This window comes from Xenopus tropicalis, chromosome 2 (genome assembly GCF_000004195.4).
Source record: "Xenopus tropicalis strain Nigerian chromosome 2, UCB_Xtro_10.0, whole genome shotgun sequence".
NCBI lineage: Eukaryota > Metazoa > Chordata > Amphibia > Anura > Pipidae > Xenopus > Xenopus tropicalis.
In genome coordinates this window covers 14,017,260-14,041,409 of record NC_030678.2, presented here as the reverse complement: position 1 = coordinate 14,041,409, position 24,150 = coordinate 14,017,260, and the positions used below count along the sequence as shown (strand labels likewise).

At 39.5% G+C, this 24,150-nt stretch overlaps 2 protein-coding genes across 3 annotated transcripts in view; one reads left to right on the top strand and one right to left on the bottom strand.

Annotated features, from left to right (window-relative positions):
• son (SON DNA binding protein) overlaps positions 1-4,281 on the bottom strand; it is a 67,269-nt gene extending 62,988 nt beyond the window's left edge. Inside the window, exon 1 of the mRNA XM_012958002.3 lies at positions 4,197-4,281. Coding sequence (XP_012813456.2) covers positions 4,197-4,281 — 85 coding nt within the window. The remainder of the gene's footprint in view (positions 1-4,196) is intronic.
• patl2 (protein associated with topoisomerase II homolog 2) lies at positions 1,976-23,739 on the top strand. 2 transcript variants are annotated; one of them, NM_001142207.1, is given in 20 exon segments: positions 1,976-1,992; positions 5,386-5,437; positions 5,837-5,939; positions 7,243-7,532; positions 8,469-8,540; positions 8,622-8,693; positions 9,571-9,738; positions 9,859-9,945; positions 12,546-12,715; positions 13,706-13,777; positions 13,863-14,001; positions 14,747-14,867; positions 16,987-17,084; positions 17,519-17,572; positions 17,822-17,970; positions 18,192-18,351; positions 18,822-18,962; positions 20,310-20,407; positions 20,486-20,635; positions 23,314-23,739. In NM_001142207.1, coding segments are annotated over 19 exon segments (2,208 nt in total). In that variant the 5' UTR covers positions 1,976-1,992; positions 5,386-5,413; the 3' UTR covers positions 23,354-23,739.
• The last annotated feature ends 411 nt before the right edge of the window (positions 23,740-24,150 follow it).

Genomic DNA, 24,150 nt, shown 5'->3' with positions numbered 1-24,150 from the left:
TCAACTCTACTCAACTCAACTTCATCAATCATTTCATGCAAGTATTTTGGGGCAAGGGGTCCCAGTTGCTTTACATTGCTTACCAATAAAGCTATGACCACCGCCTGCAAATTCTTTAGCCAAGTTAATGTTACAAGTGTGTTTCTTTAAGAAGTGGTCTCTTTGGGCAAAGGGTGATGGTTAAATGGTTATGCTGGATTTATATGGGAGCAAAGGACTGTAGGCTATCAAAATGTGTGCCATGCTGCTTAAACAGTCAGTGACACTGGGAGGTACAGCACCCTGACATTCAGATTCTCTGGGGGGTAATGGTGCAAAAGGTGCAACGTTTGCCAATTGTCTAGTCTCCTCTATAAGCTGGTTGGCATATATCAAACAGGATAGGGTATTGGGTTGTTGCTTTTTTGAGCTTGTGCTCTCTGTTTCCTACTCACGGCCTATTCATTATCTGCATTTTTGTGGGACCCTTGGTATAAGAGATGAGCAGAAAAATGTCCATAAAAATTGTCTATAATACCCCTGTGCTGCACAAGTGCTTACTAACTAGTTCAGAGGAATAATCCAGACTACACACAACATGAAGCAGTATGTGGATTTTATAGACTTTTGGCTTTAAAGAAATGATATGGGTATAATGTACACCAACATTCACCATGTCGGCCATCTGTTCTTTCCACCTGGTGTTGCTACATCATCCCTTTAAAATCAAACGCCTACAGTTTCCATATGCTTCTTGGTTAATGAATAAAGCCTATGGATGGATGTATATTTGTATTCGTATAGTGCTACTTATGCACACTGCACAGTACAGCAGATGGCATATATAACTTTTCTTTGCCAGGATATTACAGCCAGTGATGAAACACCCGATACCCTTCTGATGTCAGCTGAAGGCAGTTTTTAGTTCTATTCTATTTATCCAAATTACAGGTGGCACAGAGTAGTATGGAGTATTTCTATATTAGTAGAGATACATTGGCAAAGAAATGGTAAGGGTTAATGATAGCTCCGGCATATGTAGGAACACTTATATAGAAAACCAATGTAACAGAGACTCCAACTAACCCTGGGTTATTAGGGTGACAGTAACAGTGTCCTGGATGATTCAAATCCTAATCCCTTCTCACTAAGGGGCTGATTTACTAAGACACGAATTCAAATCCGAATTGGAAAAATTACGATTGGAAAACGAACATTTTGCGACTTTTTCGTATTTTTTGCGATTTTTTTCGGCGCCTTTACTACTTTTGGGAAATTGTCGCGACTTTTTCGTTACCAATACGGTTTGCGCGAAAAAACGTGAGTTTTTCGTAGCCATTACGATTCACTCGTATATTGTCGCGACTTTTTCGTATTGAGCGCTCGTAAGTGGCGGGCGAAACTTTCAGACTTAGCATGATTTTGGAAGCCTCCCATAGGACTCAATGGCACCCTGCAGCTCCAACCTCGCCCAAGAAAAGTCACCATACTGAAGCTTGAATGAATCCGAATGCTATGAAAAAATCGCAACATTTTGCGCAACTTTCGGAATGGCTACGAAAAAGTCGCGATAATTTTCCGAAAAATCGCCAAATACCGATCATTACGAAAAAAACGCAATCGGACGCATTCGGCCCGTTCGTGGGTTAGTAAATGTGCCCCTAAATGTTAACATGAAAAGTCTCAAAAGTGCCCAGGAGTGGATATGTAGTACCCTAATGACATGGGGTTAGTTTTAGGTGTATTGCAAAAAGTACACTGGAAATTCTCAGACACAACCTCTATATTACATTTGTTTTATGGAACCATCTTAATTGTATGTGTGTGTGTAGTCAGATCTCCTTATGTCTCCCCCCTATAAAACTAGTCTTCTTCTGCACTGTCCCTTTAAGTGGGCTGTACACCTGGCCAGGGAAGGCAGAAGCACAGGTGAGATGCTTTAGGTGCCATATTTAGTGAGGTAGGATGAGAGGTTTGTGATAACTGTTTTGTTTGGGGAAACAGCCTGGACTGGTAGGTGTAACAGAGTTTATTTAACCCTCCCTGTTAACACAAGTTACACTTGTTCCTTGCTTCTAATGTGTCCCACAGCAACTTATCAACACCTGAATAGGGAGCTCCTTTAGTGAATGTGAAACTGCTTGATTCAGTGCTTTCTATAGGGTTCAGTGCTGAGGCAGGAATCCTGCATCACAGGTAGGGGGTTATCAGTGCTAAACTTATATTAATCTTTTTCAATATTTCAGAATTCTTTTTTACTCCCTTGATGTCTTGTAAAATGCTAGGGGGGCAGGTGTGTCTGGCTGTGAGCTTAAATGTTTAGGGTGACAACACAAAAGTGTGTTGGTGAAGTTTATTTGAATGTCTGAAACTAATTTGAATTTAGAGGTTTAACCACACGGGTACATCATATACAACAGCTCCTAAGGTCTCTTTAAAAACCGGTTACCTTCCCTAGTGTGTATGGGGCACCCAAAGAACGATCTTGCTGTTGGCCCTCCTATACATTAATTTAACTTTATACAGGTTACATTATAAGGCAACATGTCTCTATATTGTGTATGTTTGCTTTTGTACATAAAGATGGTGGTGACCATATTGGCTTTATCAGTGCTTGTGTTCTATTGAAAAAGTAATAATAATAGGCAGCCTATCAGACCTCCAGGCAATATTAAACTACAACTTTCAGGGATCAGCCTTTTACTACTGCTGAAATACCAGTTGTTGGCACAATACTTTTGTTAAAAAGACATGTATAGTATGGGAGTTTTTTGTACTCCTTTTACTGTTCGTCCAAAATCCCATTACCTGTGCATTATCAGGTAACCACTGTTGGGAGTCCCTTAAGGATTTGTGTGACACAGGTGTATCACTTTGAACTTAACTAAGGCAGTGGGATTTTTTCTCAAGTAATTTTAGATGTATTGTATTGACCTAGTGCCACCCCAGTCTCAGATAAGAATGTATTTTCTTCCAGCCAAGACCCTATTTTTGTCTCAATGCTTTGCATGTTCTTTGATCAACAAAGAGAAGAGCGGAAGCATGCAAAGCATTGTGGAACATGTAGTTTTGGGCTTGATGGGAACTGATATCTGATCACTGTTTCTGCAGTCTGGCAGCAGGTGAATAGGAAAAGCAATGGCTTTACAAAAACCTTTTGAAGTTTTTAATGGCCATTGAAAAGTTGTCTAAAACTTTCTTTCATTATACAAAAAAAATTAAACATCAAAAAAATTTCTTAAACTTGGTAAGGCTTTTACATTATTTATTTTTTACAAAAAGGACTGACACCCCCTCCCATCATATGCCCTTCACTTATGCTAAATCCTTGCAATGTCTATAACACCAATATGAATTGTGTGCTCTCTTGCATGGTGCTATTGCTCACTGTCTGGCCAGGGGCACATAATAATATTGTTGGCCTGCCTGGGTTTTACAGATGAGTGGAGGCCTTCAGTTTGGACTAGCAGTGTCTTCGGGGTATACTTTGGCTTTACTGTGCTTTACTTTACTATTATATCATGGCTTCAGGTGCTGTTTTAATAATCTTTGTAAATATCTACTAATGAGCCTGAGGCATGTGGCTTTTCTTGTATTCATAGAATACAAATACTATGATGTAGCTATTTATACAATACTCTGTACATATTAATCTCTTCCCTTAAGTTTGGCAACCTGAGTAGAGTGTGAAGTTACCAGGCCTAGAGGAGCCAAATCAGCTAGTTGTTTTTTGAGAAGACATGTAGAGGAACTCAACTGAAAATGGCAGCCCTTTGGGGGGGGGGGGAAATTGCAGATCTACCAAAGCACCGACACTTGGTTTGTAATAATGTTGCCTCTACTTTTAGGTTAGGCAGTTTGAGGTAAAAAAAACTGCAATGTTTGGGTGACCAGAACTTCCTAATGCCATGGCTCACCCCACCATTTTGTTGCAGCTAGGTTGTTTCTCTCCACGAAATACTGCCTTTTGATGTTAAGCAGGACTCTGCCCTCTCTAAAGCATTGAAGAGAATGCAAATTGATGGGCACCCTTGCCAGATTTCATAGTTGTCCACTATTCCCTGCTGATCACTTCTATTTTTGAGGTCTTTTTGGGCCACCTTGCATGTTTAAGAATGAAGTTTAAGTCAGGGGCCTGTGAGGGCCATTCCAAAACCTCCAGTTGCTTTTCTTCTAGTAGTTTATGGTGGCTGTTGAGTTCTGTTTAGGAGCATTACCTTGTATGAGCCATCCCTGTTTCAGCTTCTTGGCGGACTGTTTCAGATTGGCATCCAGAATTTGCTGATATTTTTTCCAATCCATTCTTCCCTTTACACATACAATGTGCAACTTGCTGCCACACAACTGAAAAGCATAATGGATCCACCCCTATGTGCTAACCAATGAGTTTTTTTTCTTATCGAGATCTTGCCTTGACCTCCGTAGTTCCCCCACAACAACCATTTCTTGATGGCATTAAGTACAATAATCTGGAAGCATTTTTCAATGTTTTGATAAAATGTTTGAGGTGTCAAGATTTAATTAAGCTCTGCAGTTGTTTATAGGTGACAATTCCTAAGAGCTATTAAGGCTTAATAAAGTAATTACGGTCAGAGACCTTCCAAACAGTGTTTATCATTGGACACATGAAAGGGTGTCCAAACCTTCACATGTTTTGTGTACTATGAGGGTTGGATTGGCTGCCAGACAAAAAAATGGTGGTCCTCAGACCCCATCCCTGTTTTTGCCCTGCAGCTTTTTCCCCTTTCTCTTGTATTCAGTAAACCCGACCTGCTATTGCTATGGAAGACTTGGCTTTGGCACCAGTAAACCCAAGCTGCTTTTGATAGAAAAGACCTGGCTATGGCACCAGTAAACCCAAGCTGCTTTTGATAGAAAAGACCTGGCTTTGGTACCATTTTAATATTTATGACCATTCTTTGTGTCACCACTTGGTGCCATTATCTTTGCTGCTTGCGGGTTTGAGTGTGCATTCTCATATTGAAGAAATGATTGAACTACTTCAGTAGCAGTATTTGTGCATGTGGTGGAAATTGGTGTAGATTAGGAGTTTGCAGATAGTTTGTGCCAGTATCTGCCCAGAGCAAGATAACATTTGCTAGGAAATCAAGAGGTAAAGACTACTGCTCAACATACTGACCAAATCATTCTAACTTAATGTGCCATATCATTAAAGAATTAGTATGTCCAAAATATCTACAGACTCAGACCTTCTAGAATTTGGATGTTCAGCTGTTCTTAAACAACCAAAGCAGGTTGCTGCTGGGGGGAGTGCTAACTGTAGCAAACATACAGTGTAACAGTAATGATATAAAGGACTGATCTGACTCTTTGGAGAACATGGTATTCTACAAAGCTTCTTTATCTGATGCATTCAGCACCTCCATTATTTTGTTTTATCTGCAGGTGAAACTGCTCAAGCACTATTGCAAACATGGATCTTGGCTCCGACCAACTTGTGAGTGTTACAAATGCAAACCAGTAGTTTTAAGAAATATACTTAGGAGGTCTAATTACAAAATAAAAAGGGCAGAGACATGGGTGAGGGGAATAAACAAAGGGCAAGTAAATGAGTAAAGCTAAAGTAATAGAGGGGGACCCATAGATGAAAGAGAAAAGTGGTGAGATGAAATGTACAGAACATATGGCATAGCATTAATATGCATTACTTGTTGGGGCTGTGGGTCACCCAGTCCAGTGATGTACAAAGAATAGTTTATCATAAGCCTATAAGGTAGCCCATTTGGATATACCAATGGTTACCAGCTCAACATAATCTTTTTTTACAAAAGAGCCATTAATACTATATTCTTAATGTTTGTTTGCCTAACCCTTGCATTAATTCTTCCATACAAAGTTGCCAGAGGATTATTTCCTGGCAGAAGAAGGAGCATTGCTAGAGGAAATGGCTGAAGAAGATGAAGAGATTGATCTGTACAATGAGGTGACTTTCGGTTTAGGTAGGAGATCTTGGGAAAAATTGTGTTATTTATAAAAATGTATTATTTTTAGGTCTGCTTGCTGCATAGTCTAGTATGACAATGTTAGCCACAAAGTGATGTATTGTTTACAATCTAATCTTTATGGAGTTTGTATGTTAGATCAAGCCATACCCAATTAAAAAAAAAAACCAAACATATTCTACTGCAAAGAATATTAATGAATATATTGCTGATATCATAAAGAACATTGTGCAGTTCAATACACAAGGGTGTTGGGAGATGTATCTTCTACAAGTACAAAGTGTGCAACACAAGGACTGTTTTTTTGAGCTTGCAACCATAGACTTAGAATAAGAATGTAAAAAGATTAACTATATTGTGGTGTCTGCTCTTCCTTCCCCCCCCCCCCCCCCCCGCCCCGCAAACTCTATCAATACTACTTTCTCCCTAAAGTCATAGGATAGTGTCTGGAATAAGATGCGTTAAAGTTCCTTTATTAAATAGATTTGGTTTGTCAAGTGTTTTACACACTGATTACCTTTGCTGCAGGCCAGACTTGTCAACCATGATCTTGAAACTTACATACTATATAAGCTCTTAATTCTTATGCCCTTCATTCTTAACAAGTCTTAAGGTGGCCATACAAAGGCCGATAAAAGCTACTGACTCTTTCCAGACAATTTTGGCAGCTTGGCCAAAGATGCGGTCCTCTCTTTGACAGCCTGCATACCTTTTGTTGCAATCTGACCATTTGGCCCCAGAGCCTGATATTTCCCACCGCAAGGTAGGCATACCTGAAGACAGGCTATAACTTAAAGATATGGACACCTGAAATTAGACCCTTTTTTACATCTGTTTTAACATTTGTATGATATTTATAACTTTGCCATAAAGGCATTTGCCAGATGCTTTTACATTACCTATCTGGTCCCCCTTGATCCTCTGAGGAGGCTGCCATATTTGTGCAGCAGTAGGCCATTCGCATTAGAAGCTGTAACTGACGGGTTGAGGAGGGACAGTCAGGCTGGCAAAACAGTCAGGTTTAGGGACTTCATGTAACAATTACTTACAAAAGCAGCTCTATTCGTGAAAAAGATCAACATGACCTACAGGTAACGTTTTATGTACTTTTACTATTTTTGAAAAGTAGTTTTTTAGTGTCAGTATCACACATACTAAGGTGTTTTTCCATCTTGCCATAAAATAAATTATATATATATATATATATATATATATATATATATATATATATATATATATATATATATATATATATATATATATATATATATATATATATATATATTTATTATTTTTAAAGACCAAGAGTCTGATGAAGAACCCACCAAACAGGAGGAGGATCATAAAAAACCTGTTCAAATACCTGAAGCACCAAAGATAGAAGAGCCTGAAAAACCACAACCTATAAAGGAAACAAAGAAACCTGAAAAGTCCCCACTGCGTGAGGTTAAGATTGTGGTGGAATCTGATGAAGAGCATGTGGATCGTTCCATTGACTCTGGGGGTCATACAATGAATTCAACCATGGATGATTCAGAGCTTGGAGACCCTGCTGTAATGAGAGCATTTCACGGAAAACCAACACTGGAGGTGGGTAAAAATATAAAAGTGCCACAAACTTATTGGGGGGGGGGGGCTATTAATACAAATTGTGACCCTTAAACAAGAGTAATATACTGAGACAATTTGCAATTGGTCTTTTTTCCCCCCTTTGTTCAGCAGCTCTTTAGTTTGGAGTTTCAGCAGCTATCTGGTTGCTAGGGTTCAAATTGCCTTACTAATCAGGATTGGGTTTGACTGATTTTTTGAATAGGAGATGACCTGGATAGAAAAATAAGCTATACAAAGTAACAATAACATTTTAGCCTCAAAGAGCAATGTTCTTTTGTTGCTGGGGTCAGTGACCCCCGTTTTTGAAAACTGTGAAGAGTCTGAAGAAGTAGTAAAATTATTTAAAAACTGTAAAAATAAGTAATGAAGACTAATTGAAAAGCTGCTTAGAATTGGACTTGGTATGTTATACAAAGAGTTAACTCAAAGTGATACTGACACGAAAAAACAACTTTTTAAAATATAAATCTACATAAAAAGTTACCTATAGGTCGTGTTGATCATTTTTTACTGATAGGGCTGGTTTTGTAAGTAATTGTTACTTGAAATCCCAAAACCTGACTGTTTTGCCAACCTGACTGTCCCTTCCCAGCCTGTCAGTTACAGCTTCTAATGCTAACGGCCTCCTGCTGCACAAATATGGCCGCCCCCTCATAGAGGGACATGGGGGATCAGATAGGGAATGTAAAAGCTTGGACAAATACTTTTATGGCAAAATTATAAACCGCGTGCAAAGACAATGTTATGACAGATGTAAAAATGGTTTCATTTCTGGTGTCAGTATCTCTTTAAAGTTGAACCACTTTTAGGGTTTCTCATGAAATGCTCAGTGATTGGGTTTATGACTGTAAAACCTACTCAGTCTTGGTAACTATTTTTCATCTGTTAAATCTTTATTAACTGTTTTATATGTAGAGCTTGGACAGTGCAGTTGTGGACAGTGGAATAGGATCTACATGGAGTGAACTGGACACAGACTATGATCAGGTAAAATGTACTCAATGTACATTAATTGCTGGCTGATTGGCTTTCCCAAAATCATTTTATTAATATTTCCTTCTACCATAGAGTGGAATGGATTCAGGCCTTTGGGAGGCTTCTCCAAAGGTTTCCATGTCGGCAACTGGGCAAATATTGGAGGTAAGTTTCATGGTGCTTACAGCTTCTAAAGTGCATCTGTCTTACCTACATGATGAAATATGAGTTGTTTTTTTTTAAGTAAATCTAGCTATTGCTGAGAATGGGAATTGTAAGGCTAAAGTGGACAACTTCAAAATATGATATTGTATTAGTTCAGCCTCTGTGGAATCTGGCAAGAATGAATCTTTTATGGAATAAGACTGGGTAGCTACTATGACTAGCATGTCGGCCTCATTTAGTGTTCCAGAATAGGGGAGATGGGTAATAATTAGATTGTTGTATAGTCTTAAAGATTACTACTGCACCCCAGACCTTCTTTCTTTAAAATTAAACATGTTAATAATGCAGGTGTCCATAATCCCCCTAGAGCTAGTATCCTGAGATTTAAAAAAGTAGCTTTTCTCTTTACAATTCTTAATGGGCATAAAGGTCTGGAATAGGATATGTACCCATAAAATAGCATAACGGTATATTTGTGGTGACTGTTGGGTCCATAGGGCTAGGATAAAGGCATTCATTATTTGTGCACAATGCCCATAACACAGATTTTGCATTACTTTATTGATATCTGGAACAATAAATGAAAAGGAATATTCTGTGCACATAGGCTGTACCTACAAGTAACACCTAACAAGCCTTTGTGTTAAAGCTGTTGATTTTGGTACAAAAGAGGGCATTGCCACAAGCGACAAGTCTAGAAAGTGCCTGCCCTAAAGACACCTAGAAAGGTGGTAATTTGTAATGTTTGGTTGTAGACTCATAACCAGTAAAGGTACATCTGCTTGTTGCACAAACCTATGCGGCAGTATTTTTCACGGACTTGTGCAGTCTGTTAACATATATCAGGAGGTTTTTAAGTCTCTTTTTCCTTTCCTAGGATAAAGCAATTCTGCGCGTGATGGAAAGGGCACCTTACCTGCCACCAGCGAACTTAGAGTTCTTGGGGTCTCCCCTGCAGAGAGGATTTATGCCTTCACAAAGGCTCCAAAGACCAGAAATGGGTGTTATGTCTCCCAAGCCTTACAGACCAAGATTCATGAGGCAGGTAAGCATGTCGGACCGTTATAGCGCATTAAAGTGTATCTTGGCATGTTTTGTATCAAAGAGCAGTAAGTGTGGTTTTATTTGTCAGATCCAATACATCTGATATCAATTTCTATTGCAGCAATCTCCTCTTGTACCTCGCTCAATGCGTCCACCATTCCCCTTCACACCACCAAGGAGAGGTCCACCAATCTTTACCCCAAATCAGGTATTAAGAGTGCTGAGGCTTATAGGGTACATGGCATGTGAGTGGATGATACCGTTTATTTTTGGGGAGATTCACATTCATCCAGGTCATGGTATATCTGAAGTAATAAGTCAAATCAACTAGACCTTCTTTTTTTTTTTTTTTTTTTTTTTTTTCTTTCTTGAAGACATTTCACCAGTCATCCAACTGGCTTTCTCAATTCAGAATGACTTGTACAAAGATCTTCCTGGAATAAATACCCTTAATCAGGGATCTCATGAAGGTGAGGTGTTGATTGTATTAGCATGATTGGAGCTTTGAGGTGTTAAACCTTCCAGGGAGAGGTGCCAAAACAGCATTGTACGTGGCAGACAATAGATGTTGCCTCCCTGCCTCTATTTAAACTCTGTTGCTAAAAGACAACACCCTTGGCAACAGAACAAAACTTAACCCAGAGCAAGTATGTTCATTACTGGACCTATGCCTAAGTGCCACCTATTTTAATTACAAGGATAAGTTCTACAGGCAGAAGCAGGCTGCGCCATGGGATCGCCAGTTTCACCCATTGTTGCAAACCTGTATATGGTGGAAATGGAAAGAAAGGCCCTGGATAGCTTCAAAGGAATCACTCCCAGTCATCGCTTCCCATATGTGGATGATACCTGGGTTAAAATACACACACACAAGAGGTACAGACTTTCACTGCGCACATCAACAAAGTGGACCACAGCATCAAGTTTGGTTAGATGTGCAAGATGACACGCTGGCTTTTTTGGACTGCTTGGTAAGCGTCCGAGAAGGTGGAAAGCTGGAAACAGAGGTCTACAGGAAACCAACCCACACAGACCAGTACCTGCTGTTCGACTCCACTAGAGCACAAACTAGTTATCAGAACACTACATCACAGAGCAGAAAACCTCCCCACCAGCACAGAAGCAAAGGTGAAAGAGTTGGAACATCTCAGAGGGGCCCTTAAGGCGACTGGATATCCAGATTGGGCCTTTGTTAAAACCAGTGAAAGAGAAGCAATAATACCAAAAATACCGGTGAAGGAGGAAAGCAGGACAGGCGAAAGAACTTAGTCCTCCCATATGTAGCTGGGGTGTCCAAAAATTTAGAAGGATTTTTAATAAACACCGCATCCCTGTGTGTTTTAAACCCAGCAGCACACTGAGGCAGAAACTGGTTCACCCGAAAGACCCAATCCCGAAGCATAACAGGAGTGACATGGTGTAAGCAGTGCAGTGAGGAGAGCTCGGACTTGTATGTGGGTACCAAACCAAATTGTTACACTAGCGTATGGTGCAGCACAGAAGAGCCAGCTCCTCTGGTCAGGCCGTGTACCTACAGTACATCTAAAGGAAAAAGGACACACATTTGAAGACTGCCAGGTCCAGATTATAGACAGTGAGAGTGACTGGTTCAAAAGAGGTGTTAAAGAGTCCATATATGTTAAAACAGAAAAAAGAAGTTTAAAGAGAGGCAGGGGGGGGGCAAAATCTATACATGTACAATGCTGGTTTGGCAACTCTCCCTGGAAGGTTTAATAACACCTCAAAGCTCCAATCATGCCAATACAATCAACACCTCACCTTCATGAGATGCCTGATCCCATGCTGGTTATGATAAACAGATTATGTTGATTGGAGCAACATTCCAGGGTATTTATTCCAGGAAGATGTTTGTATAAGTCGTTCTGAATTGAGAAACCCAGTTGGATGACTGGCGAAACGTCTTCAAGAAAAAAATAAAATAGAAAAACACAGTAAGTCCAGTTGACTTATTACTACAGATAAACCAGTTCATTTTTTTTTTTTTTTTTTACAAAATACCATTGTCTGCCAATAACCTATACCAGAGAGTATCTTTCTTGAATAGATAAGGCAACATTTTCTTCCTCTGATCTTTGGTCTGTCCACCTAGGCTGTAAGTACAAAATTGAAGCTGCAACATTAAACTTTCCAAACAGGGCTGCCGCTGTCCATAACCTCAAGGATGGACAAGATATTAAAGGGGACCTGTCACCCACACACAAAAAGCTGTATATAAATGTATTTATAAATCTAAGCTGTCAATCATATATTGCCTGCCTCTGCCTCCGGCATATAGGTTGGCCAGGCAATTTCTTTCACTTTCCATTCAGCACTTCCTAGATGTCACTGCATTTATGTATCCTGTACATGGGCATCAGGTGGAGCATAAACCAAGATTTTTAATGCAAATCTTTTCTTAAGTGTTTACAAATGGCAGCTGCCTGCTTGCTGTGATTGTGTAGATTCAAGATTGAGGGGGAGAAAACTGATATCATGTAGTGTCAGTAAAGATTATTTTGCTCCACTAACATGGTAAAAATAGATTTGGAATTATTAATGTGACGGGTCCCTTTTAATTGAAGGCTGAAGATACTTTAACTACAATATTTTTGAAAAACCATAAGGAAGTTGTTTTGGAGGTTTTTGGTTTTTTTTTTTATAGAGAATGTAGCCAATCTTTTCAGAGCCATTACTATTTTATGTTTTCATCCTATAATTGTATAGCTAGTGGTCACATGATTGGATTATGCATTGCATCTTACTACAAATGTTTAGTAGATGCATGTCTCAATTTCTCTCTCCCACCAGTCTCCAGGTTTTGTATCTCAGACTCCATTTAGACCAATGTCACCCAACGTCAGCACCCCAACCCGACCAATGACTCCTAAAATGGTGAGGATGCACTTTGGCCCGATGTCTCCCAGCCCGAGCTTCTCCCCATTCTTCAGTCCCATGGGTAATGCACTGCAAAGGTTTAAGTAAGTTTCTTTTAACTTTTCCCCTTCCTCTCTTAAACTTTTGTTTCCACCCAAAAAGGTTTTTGCCTTAATAGTGGAAGTGAATGTAACCTTATGTATCTTTGCAGTATATACTAAGTAAACATTCCCACTGATCTAGTTATCTGTAATTGCTAATGAAAACAGTGGGGGTTATTTATAGACACTGTGCAAATGTGCACCTATGCAGTAACCCATAGCAACAAATCAGATGTTTGCTTATATGGTTTACTTGCAGCTGGCAACTGATTGGTTGCTATGGGTTACTGCCCCAGTGTTTATAAATGAGCCCCAGTATGTCTGTATATACTGCACTGCTTGTTCTGACACTTGAACTTGCACTGCTTGTTCTGGAAAACTGTTTAAAATTTCTTTATGGGGGGGAGGGTGTCAAATTTGGGTGAAGATCCCTAGTAACCAGGCAGTGGAATCGCCTTCACTAAAAGTAATTCAAATAAAATCTAGAATTATGCCGAGTGGCCTAGCATTTTATACTAAAATAATGAGTCGACAATTTCTTCAATTTCAGTTGGTCGTCTTGCATATACTTTTTCATCTTAAAGCTTATTTTTAAGATGGCCAAACATGGGTGACAATTTTTAAAAAGCTAAGTCAGCTGTATATGGAGCCACAATGACTGACTACTGCCCCTTGATATCTGATCAGGCTCTTGGGAAATCCCAAGTACCGTGTCCAGTCAGAAGTGTTTCTCTAGTAGGTCTGTGCAGGACCTATGCTATGCAATGCGATCCGATCCAGTCATTGGCTGTGGGGCAGAACCATCAGATCAACCACCTTTGTAGCCAAATATGGCCAATAATGGCTTGTCTGGGACAAAAAGAACCTATCTTCTTGTGTATGGCCTGAACTTTAGCTATCAATATATTCTAAGCAAGTCTTAAAACAGTTGAATTCTAATGAGCAAAATTGTTTTGAAACCTTGGTTTCTCTTACCCTTTTGAAATACTGTAGGGTTCCAGGCCATGTCACACAGTTGCACCCCCAGCATAGAAGGATACTCAGTCAACGTCAGAGGCCGCAAAGGTAATTATATTTACTGTACCACTGTTTTGTAAATTGTGGTGTTTAGCTCCATCTGCTAGTTTGCAATGGTCTCTTCTGCCTTTAGTTCAAGTCGGAAGCAGTGGGAAAGTAGACCGGACCCTTATGCGAGCTTAATGTCTCAAAAGGAAAAGGAGTGGGTAATAAAACTGCAAATGATTCAGTTACAAAGTGAAAATCCCCACTTGGATGACTATTATTATCAGGTAAGAAAGATGGTTCTGTTATATCAAAGTGTCGCTGACCTGTCTTAAACCTTATCCCCACATACCAGTCCATCTTCTTTCATTAAAACCATACACATTATGCCCCCCTAACAAAACAGTTACAAAAAAAGGGAGACGGTAATCTCAATTAGCTACATCAGGGGTCCCCAACCTTTCTTACACGTGAGCCACAGTCAAATGTAAAAAGACTTGGGGAGCAACACAAGCACCATAAAAGTTCATGGAGGAGCCAAATAAGGGCTGTGATTGGCTATTAGGCAGCCTCTATGCACCCTATCAGCTTACAGGGGCTTTATTTGGTAGGAAATCTTGTTTTTATTCAACCAAAACTTGCCCCCAAGTCAGGAATTCAAAAATAACTCCCTGGTTTGGGGGCACTGAAAGCAACATCCAAGGGGTTGGGGAGCAACATGTTCCCCCTGAGCCACTGGTTGGGGATCACTGATCTACATTGTAAGGACAAAACATGGAGTAGCTTTATTTTCCCTGATTTACAACAATAGACAAACATGAGTTCATCATAAGCCCTAGAGAAAGGAAAGAATAAATTGTGAATAGATTTCCGATTTAAGAGCAGAAATAACATTTCTTCTACTCTACTCCAGTAAATATGTTCACTAAAACAAAATAAAAGTGTAATTTCATGTTAAAAGAGCATCATGATTACCTTGTTATGAAGATGGTTTTTTTTTTTTTTTTTGTTTTTTTGCTTGTTTTCTCTTAGGCTTACTATGAAAAGTTAGAGCGTAAATTGGCTGAGGAAGAACTTTTGGGAGAACGCAAGAAACGAGAGCCCACAAAACTGGTTACACCATACATTCAAAAGGCAGAGATGTACGAGTCAGGTAGAGTAACAAATCTACATTTTAGTGCTTTTGTGTTTTTTGTTTTTTTTTGTGTGCGTCTTTTAATGTATGTTTTTTTTGTTTATTTGTGCTATATAATGGCACTGGACCTCCTCTGTGACTGCATGGTCAGATTCCTTTATAGTTATGCCACTTTAAAATAAGACAAATGTGGGCTATATTCCCTAACTGTCTTCATTGGTCACTTCTTAACTTGCTGTTGGCCTACTGTTCCTACTGCTGAAAATGTTTCAGGGGATCACTCATGAAACTGAATCCAATTAACATGGTTCTATATACCCCTTCAATTGCACAATCCCAGCAAGCCGGTATGTGCCATGTTATGGGCACTGTAATTAAGACCAGCTTTGTATAACTCTAAAATTGTGTGTATGTGCCAGAATGGGGGACCTGATTCCCATGTACTGACTACACATTTGGATGGTGAAATCGGAGGGGGGAAAGCGAGTGCTGAATGGAAAGTTGTGGTAATTGTCTGCCTAAGGCATAGAGGTGGTAGTGAAAGCAATATATGAGATTGACAGCTGGGATTTTTAAATGTCTTTATAATGGGTATGGATGTGTTAATGACAATAGGAATTTGTTTCATGTTATACAGTTTGTAGTTTGAGTAACTGGTCCCCTTTTAAAAACTATAGGTAGGAAATCGGAGCTCAATAGAAAAAGATACCTTTTTATTTCCATTATATTAAACTTTAAAACCAAAGTGGTATAGGGAGGAGGGGCTCTTTAACCATTACAAGGCAGTATGATAGGGTCATTATAGACCAGTGATCCCCAACCAGTGGCTCGGGGGGGATGTTGCTCTCAGTGGCCTCAAAGCAGGTGTTTTTTTTTTTTAATTTTTGGTTAGGAGGCAAGTTTTGATTGCATAAAAACAGTGTAATTGCCAACCAGAGCCTTCTGTACACTTCCAGTCAACATAGGGGCTACCAAATAGCCAATTTATAGCTCTTACAGGCACCCCCAGGGACTTTTTTCATGCTTGTGTTGCTCCCCAACACTTTTTCCATTTGAATGTGGCTCACAGGTATAAAAGGTTGGGGATCCCTGTTATAGACTAACACCACAAATGTCAAAGTAACTCAATTGCAAGCTGAAATAAACAAATAACCCAAAGTTGACAGGCACAGTTCAATGATTGTTTTTAATTTGTTTTGATGCACAGTGTGCCCAATACTTTGGAGTGTTCTAATAATAATACAGGGGCTTATTCAACTATCAATGGGTTTTGTTTTTTATGCTGATATTCATCCAGTTAAAATGTTATCACTTGTCAGTTGTTCACTGTAGTGGGTGAATAGGTATTGATTCTTTAGGTGCATGTATGTTGCACCTATTAATGCAGCTCCTGGGAGCCCTGGAATTGCTGCCAATGTCAGGGTGGCAGTAGCTCCAGGGCTTCTTTGCATCAGTGGGCACTTTCACATCTGAATTGTTGCATTGAGCACCTTACAAAAATTTGCGTTATTGCGTATTGCCTTTTACGAGTAGCATCAATAAGTGTGCAGCCTTGTATCCATCTGAGCTTAGGTTAACATGGACTTGCATTCATAAATGGGCCCTTTTTTGAAAAATGTCAGTAAATATTTTATTAAAACTGAATATTCTAGTGAAAGCAGTATCTGCTTAAACCAATGATCCCCAACCAGGGGCTCAGGACAAAATTTGCTCATTACTCCCATTGCTGTTGCTCCCAGTGGCCTCAAAGTACGTGCCCATTTTTACATTTCTGGCTTGGAGGCAAGTTTTGGAAGCAAAAAGACTGTTTTACTTCAAGCAGTCTCCCGCAGCCTAAAAGTCCACATGGGGCTGTAAAAGAGCCAATCGCGGTACTTATTTGGCATCCCTAAGGAAAGAGTTTTTGTGCTTATGTGGTGGCTCACATTGTGTCATAGCCATAATCTGGAATGCAGAAAAGGATAAACAAAAAATGCCTTCCAGATGCAGTTAAATATACAAGTAACTTTTAAAACTTAGAAGTAGTTTACTTTATTGTACATTCATTTCTTTAAACAAAAACTCTATTTTGGGTTTAACTTGAACTTTTCTAGGTAATACCTTGTACATCTAAATAATTTGTTTTTATATTTGCTAGTGGTTCATATTGAGGGTTCCCTTGGACAAGTGGCTGTTTCTACCTGCTACAGCCCGAGGAGAGCAATAGATGCCGTTTCCTACGCCATGCCAGATGAGGTGCGTAAATGCTGTGTACTGGATTTAATGGGAAACGATTGGTTATACAGAGTGACTACTTAATGTGCACAATGCTCACACCATATGGTCATATTCATTATAGTGTGTAAGCCAACATCACCGGTAAAAGATACTGGTGACAAATTCTATTTGCTAATTGTTGTCCATAACAACCATAACGGTGATGTTGGCTTACACAGTATAATAAATATGCCCCATGACAGCATAGCAACAGTCGACCACAGTGGCTTGTGGGAGAGGGCAATGACTTGGGTTCTGAAACTTTTGCTTCAGCCATGTTATGTTCCTTACACACAATTTTGTGATCTAATTACAGAATAAAAATTCTTGGTTTGTGTGGCCTGAAATAGTTGTATGATTAACAAAACTAAGAGCAGAAACTCTGATATGTGACTTGTCCTTCTGCCTTACAGGCTATTAAAGCACTTGGGTACCAAAGGTTAAGAGTCCTTAAACACACTGAGAAGGTGAGTATTTCCACCTGGTATCCTGCCTTTCATATTTTGATAGCACCAAGCATTGCCAAGCCCTTAGGTAGAGCACCAGTGTGTGCCTCAACTTCATGGCCAACACTGGCAAAATGGAAGTAGTGTTTTTTTTTTCCATATATAACCACAAAATTGCCCAGAGTAATGTTAATTTTGAATTTTTTAACTCTGAATTGGGCATTCCTGAGCTTGGCTAATTGTTTTACTTTCTTGTTTTGCTTATATTAGGTGTTCCTCTTACTCTTAGAAGTTGAAGAGCTGGCAAGGAAGATGTCCCATATACCCGAAGAAGAGCATGCACACTTTCAGCACAAGCAGAACTATAAAGTGCAAAGGATATATGATATTCTCAATATGGCACCCTGCCACAGTGAAGAGTAGGTACCTGGAATTGGTTTAGTGATGTACATGTGGGGAGACAATGGGGAACAATTGACCTTATTGTCCCAGTACATTTGCTGTAATTATCATAGATGCCTTGATTGCTGGAAATTCTGTAAAAGTGGTTACAAAGGGGGAAATTACAGGATTTACTTTTATATCTGTTTTTAATCTCTAATGGTCAGCCTGATCCTGTCTTATGCACTTTTCCTTGCAGTGAATCTGAGAATGAGTTTTTGCAGCTCTTGCAAGTGGGAAAAGGCAAGAAGTTGATAGCACGGCTCCTTCCATTCCTTACGAGGGTGCAGGCCGGGAAGATTCTCTTGCTCGTAGTTCAGCACTTACCATTCCTCATAAAGAATGACTCGGCGGAAGAGGTAGGTGCATAGTGTGGTAGATGCTGGGGGTGACAATAATGGAATTCAAAGATACTGGTCATTTTTCCTTTGAAGCAATAGCACTGCCATCATCTCTGACACAAGGACTTGCCTGTATTAGGGATGTACTGATGGTATGGGATTGAACCAAATGCCAAGACACTTTTTGTATCTTTCTGCTTTAGCCAAATATTTAGTATTCAGCAGAACTGAATTTAAAGAACTCTTCAGACTCTTTGGGTTCAGGCCCTGTATCAATATTTGTTTGGCCCCCTTAGCTTAAGGTCGTGTAAATGAATGGTTGTCCTGAGGATATCCTAGAAAATCGATAGGCCTTTGCCATCAAATGTTAACCCTAAGTGGACTTGGTATTTGGCCTAAACCTAATGGATTTGGATTACGTTCAATTTGGAAATTCCCCACTCGTCTATATTATGTTCCCCTCTAAAACCCTGTATATTTTCCCGTAGTCCCTTTCTGTTCTCTACGGCCCCCTAAAGAATATAATCAATGGGCTTTCCTTCACTGAACTCATCGGAGTCATTCAAGAGCTCACCCGACCATTGCCAGAGTCCAGTGACCTGCCCCTCACACTTGCATTTCAGAATCAGGTTTGTGAAACTGAATTCTTATCTTTTTTATTTTTCTTATAACTCTGGTAGAAGTACAGTACACTTTGCTAGAGGCTATGTGATGGTGGGCCAGGAAAGCTGTATTTCCATCTTCCCCATATCTGTTGCTAAACCTGCATGTGCATTTTGCTGTAAAACAACATTTCCTTGTAGCAAAAACCTATGATGGGCAAACAATGCCATTAGGATTTTTACCCTTTCTGATAGTCTCCTGTACACAGGGGCATACCGTATATACTCGAGTATAAGCCTAGTTTTTCAGCACACAAAATGTGCTGAAAAAGTCACCCTCGGCTTATACTCGAGTCGGGTGCCATGGGTGCCTCCAGACTAGCACCCTCTGTCCTTTGTGTGCAAATTAGGCCACCCGCAACCAGACCCTCCAGTGCCTGTTGTTTTTGTTGACCCTCTTCTCCACTTACAGAGCTAGTTTAATGTTTTTCTTTGAAATATTTAAAAACATATACCCCACTGATGCCTCAATTAATGTAATTGTATTGGTATTTATTTTGATTATTGAAACTTAGCAGTAGCGGCTGCATTTCCCACCCTAGGCTTATACTCGAGTCGATACATTTTTCCAGTTTTCTTAGGTAAAATTAGGTACCTTGGCTTATATTCGGATCGGCTTATACTCGAGTATATACGGTAACTAGAGGAAGCCAATCCTGCAGTTGCAGGGGGGCCCAGTGAGACCCTAACTAACAGTTTCAATATTTGCAGAAGAAAAATGTCAACTTACCAATATTTTGGGGCCCTAAACTGAATTTGCTATGGCGCCCAGTAACATCTACTTATACATCAGTGTTGCCTGTGGTGGTCATTGTTTAAATTTAGCTAGGTGTATTAAATAGAAGAGCTCTGACTAAAGCAGGACAAAGAAACTTACCTTTTTACAATTCTAAATTGGGCTTCAACCACCAATGTGACCGAAAACCAAGCTGAGCCAAGAGGTATTGGTGCCTAAGGCAAGTATCTCTTGTGCCCACTCACCCTAACTTGCCTGTCCACCACCTTGATATGACAGCACTGCCCCTCTCGGCTCTCTACCCAACTCTTGTGTGCCCGATCTCTCGCCTCAACTGCCCATCTCTTTGCCATCTGTTCTCCTGCTTCTCAATCTGTTCATGGCTTGTCTAGGAAATTTGAATAAATCAGGGGGCAAATGATCTGCCACTGTGCTTATTCTGCCTACTCCCTTAGGTCCGGAAATACACCAATACTAGTGCTTTACGCAAGCCTTAATATTACTGTAGTAATTCTTTGTTATAAAGTGTTGGGTTATGTTTCCTATTTAGTTTTTTACGGATTTTATTCATTGTCTAGTTTGGGATCTCGCTGCTCTATTGTTTGCTGAGCCACGGTGAGAGGCTGCTATCATCTGACATGCCTATGGAGCCTTGCATTGGAGACTTTGAAAAATGGTAAATACACTTAGGTTCATTTATCTAAAATCAGACTTAAGGGGTCACACAATTAATGATGTTGCTTATTTGTGACAGGACCGATACAGTTTTCCTGGTTGCTAAGGAGCTGTCTCATGTCTCAAAGTCCTCCATGGTGGAGCCACTCTTCTTGCCCAGTAACCTGCTCTCCTTGTTCTGCCGTTACCTGGACAAGCAGACTATTCATAAACTCGAGGACAAAATGGAGTAAGTTTTATTTACTCTGCACTCATCTGTGCCGATTAATGACTAATTCTGTGTTTTTCAGTATATTTTCTTTTCCACAGGAGGCCATGGGAAAAGATGATGGAAGCTAAGCTTTAATACTGGAGTTGGGTTTTACTTAGTTCTCAGTCCATGTGCTTGGTGTTTTTAAGTAACCCCCTTGACTACTGCAAAGTTCTTGCACGGAGACCAGAAATGATGGTTACACTGGAAAACATTAGCCAGCGCATGTGGTCATTCAGTAAATGTAAAATTCCAGCATAGGTGGCAGAAAAATTGTGGATGAGGTGTGTGTGTGTGTGTGTATATACGTAAATATGATTTATACAAGTTATGTTCTATAATTTATAGTTGGTAATGGTTTTCTGGATAGGATTGTTCTGCCCCCAATAAGGGGTAATTATATTTTAGTTGGGATCAAGTACAGGTACTGTTTTATTATTACAGAGAAAAGGGAATCATTTAACCATTAAATAAACCCAATAGGGCTGTTCTGCCCCAATAAGGGGTAATTATATCTTAGTTGGGATCAAGTACAGGTACTGTTTTATTATTACAGAGAAAAGGGAATCATTTAACCATTAAATAAACCCAATAGGGCTGTTCTGCCCCAATAAGGGGTAATTATATCTTAGTTAGGATCAAGTACAGGTACTGTTTTATTATTACAGAGAAAAGGGAATCATTTAACCATTAAATAAACCCAATAGGGCTGTTCTGCCCCCAATAAGGGGTAATTATATCTTAGTTGGGATCAAGTACAGGTACTGTTTTATTACAGAGAAAAGGGAATCATTTAACCATGAAATAAACCCAATAGGACTGTTCTGCCCCCAATAAGGGGTAATTATATCTTAGTTGGGGTCAAGTACAGGTACTGTTTTATTATTACAGAGAAAAGGGAATCATTTAACCATGAAATAAACCCAATAGGACTGTTCTGCCCCCAATAAGGGGTAATTATATCTTAGTTGGGATCAAGTACAAGGAAAAAGAAATAATTCTAAAAGATGTGAATCATGTGATTAAAATGGGAGTCTATGGGAGATGGGCTTCAGGTAATTCAGAGCTTTCTGGCTAACTGATCCCATACCGGTATATCCTTTTACTTTATTTGTTTTGGGGAAATGCAAACAAAAGAACATATTTAGATATTCAGTGGTGTAACTAGATGTTACTGGCAAATTCAATTCAGGGCCCAAAATTCTTGGTAACTTCACATTATTCTACTGCGGTATATTGAAATTGCTCATTTACTAAGGTCTCATTGGGTCCCCTATACTCCTGGGCCCTCCTGCAACCCCAGGGTCTACTTCATTTTAGTTATGCCCCTGTCGATATTGTATCTATAATTAGTAGGCTTATGGAGTCTGCAATTTTAGGATTTGGGCATATATTGAATCTGCCACAACAGATTTGGCAGAATCCCAAACTGAATTGAACCCTAATCAGAATAGGTTGTACAGGTATGGGACCTGTTATCCAGAATGCTTGGGACCTGGGGTTTTCCAGATAAGGGGTCTTTCTGTAATTCGGATCTCCATAACTTAAGTCTACTAGAAAATCATTTAACCATTAAATAAACCCAATAGGACTGTTCTGCCCCCAATAAGGGGTAATTATATCTTAGTGGGGATCAAGTACAGGTACTGTTTTATTATTACAGAGAAAAGGGAATCATTTAACCATTAAATAAACCCAATAGGGCTGTTCTGCCCCCAATAAGGGATAATTATATCTTAGTTGGGATCAAGTACAGGTACTGTTTTATTATTACAGAGAAAAGGGAATCATTTAACCATTAAATTACCCCTTATTGGGGCAGAACAGCCCTATTGGGTTTATTTAATGGTTAAATGATTCCCTTTTCTCTGTAATAATAAAACAGTACCTGTACTTGATCCCAACTAAGATATAATTACCCCTTATTGGGGCAGAACAGCCCTATTGGGTTTATTATATCTTAGTTGGGATCAAGTACAGGTACTGTTTTATTATTACAGAGAAAAGGGAATCATTTAACCATTAAATAAACCCAATAGGGCTGTTCTGCCCCAATAAGGGGTAATTATATCTTAGTTGGGATCAAGTACAGGTACTGTTTTATTATTACAGAGAAAAAGAAAATCGGTTTTTAAAATTAGAATTATTTGCTTAAAATGGAGTCTATGGGAGATGGCCTTTCGGTAATTTGGAGCTTTCTGGATAATGGGTCCAATACCTGTATTTATTTTTTTAATAAAGGCTCTAATACAGCAGAGTCCTGAACCAAATCTGAGATTTAGGGCATCCCCAATCTTCAACATAGTCGGTAAGCTCTGAATTATGGGAAGGCCATCTCCCACAGACTCCATTTTTAAAGAATTGAATTATTTGATTACAATTATTTCCTCTTCCCCTGTAATAATAAAACAGTACTTTTTTTTTGTATGTTTGCATTATGCCCATTTCTGTATATTAAGTGAGGGGAAGGATGGAGGAGTGCATGTGTAGAGAGAAGGCACTAGGATGAGAAAGGAGTCTGGTGCTACGGTAGGGGGGACCTTGTACAACATGAAGCAGTGCTATTATTTTCTGTTGGCTTGCAAGAAATGACCTTTAAGCCATTTAATAATCACTTTGCAATTTTTAATTTTTTTTTTCCCTTTATCTCCCCATAGATGTCCTGCTATCCCCCCATACACAGCTGTACCTTCATGAAATGCTGCATCTGCCATAGAGGAACGGACGAACCTCTGCTTCACTTACCACAAGTTGATGGGAGAGGTGGAGCTTCTGCTGCAGATATTTAAATATTTATTCCTGTTTTAAAGGACTTTTTTTTTTTTTTTTTTTTTCTTTTTGTTGCTGTTTGTTCAGACTTGAATAAGGCTTTCAAACTTGGTTTCCTTGAAGGTCTGAAGAGCGATGAAATGTGTTCACTTTCTGTTTAAATTATTTGAAAAGCAAGAAATGTCGATGCTGTGTACAGATGTGTGGGGAGGGGGAAGATGGCTGTAAATTTGTTTTTGTTGGTGTGCTACTCGCACAGCATTCACTCAATATCATGTACAGCACTTGCAAAAAATAAACTGAAAGGAAATGTTCTTGTGTCTTGTTTTTGAGCCACTCCTGGCCTAATTTGGAAAACCCAATCCGCTAATTGCCATGTCATTGCCCCGCCCCTGTGATGGTACCAGTCCGCCCACATGATGTCATCCCCACGCAGAGTTTAAGTTTAATTTCACATTTTTTGTTCTACAGCTCTCTTCAGTTTAAATTGTCAGCAGCTATCTGTTTGCCAGGGTCTACATTACCTTAGTAACCAGGCAGTGGTGTGAATGCAAGACTGGTCTATGGAAGGGGAGGGCCTAAATAGGAAGAACAAAAAAAAACAGCTTTTTAGCGGATAGGGTCAGTGACATCCCCATTTGAAAGCTGTAAATGGTCAAAGTGAATAATTCAAAACTATATAAAAAAAGACCAGTTGAAAAGTTTTGTTAGAATCAACCATGCAA

Coding starts and splice junctions, on each gene's coding strand:
- patl2 (XM_012956577.3), top strand. CDS start 5,414: ATGGATCTTGGCTCCGACCAACTT. Junction 17,085..17,518: donor CCTACGCCATGCCAGATGAG/GTGCGTAAATGC, acceptor TCTGCCTTACAG/GCTATTAAAGCACTTGGGTA. Junction 18,963..20,309: donor CACTTGCATTTCAGAATCAG/GTTTGTGAAACT, acceptor TTCATTGTCTAG/TTTGGGATCTCGCTGCTCTA.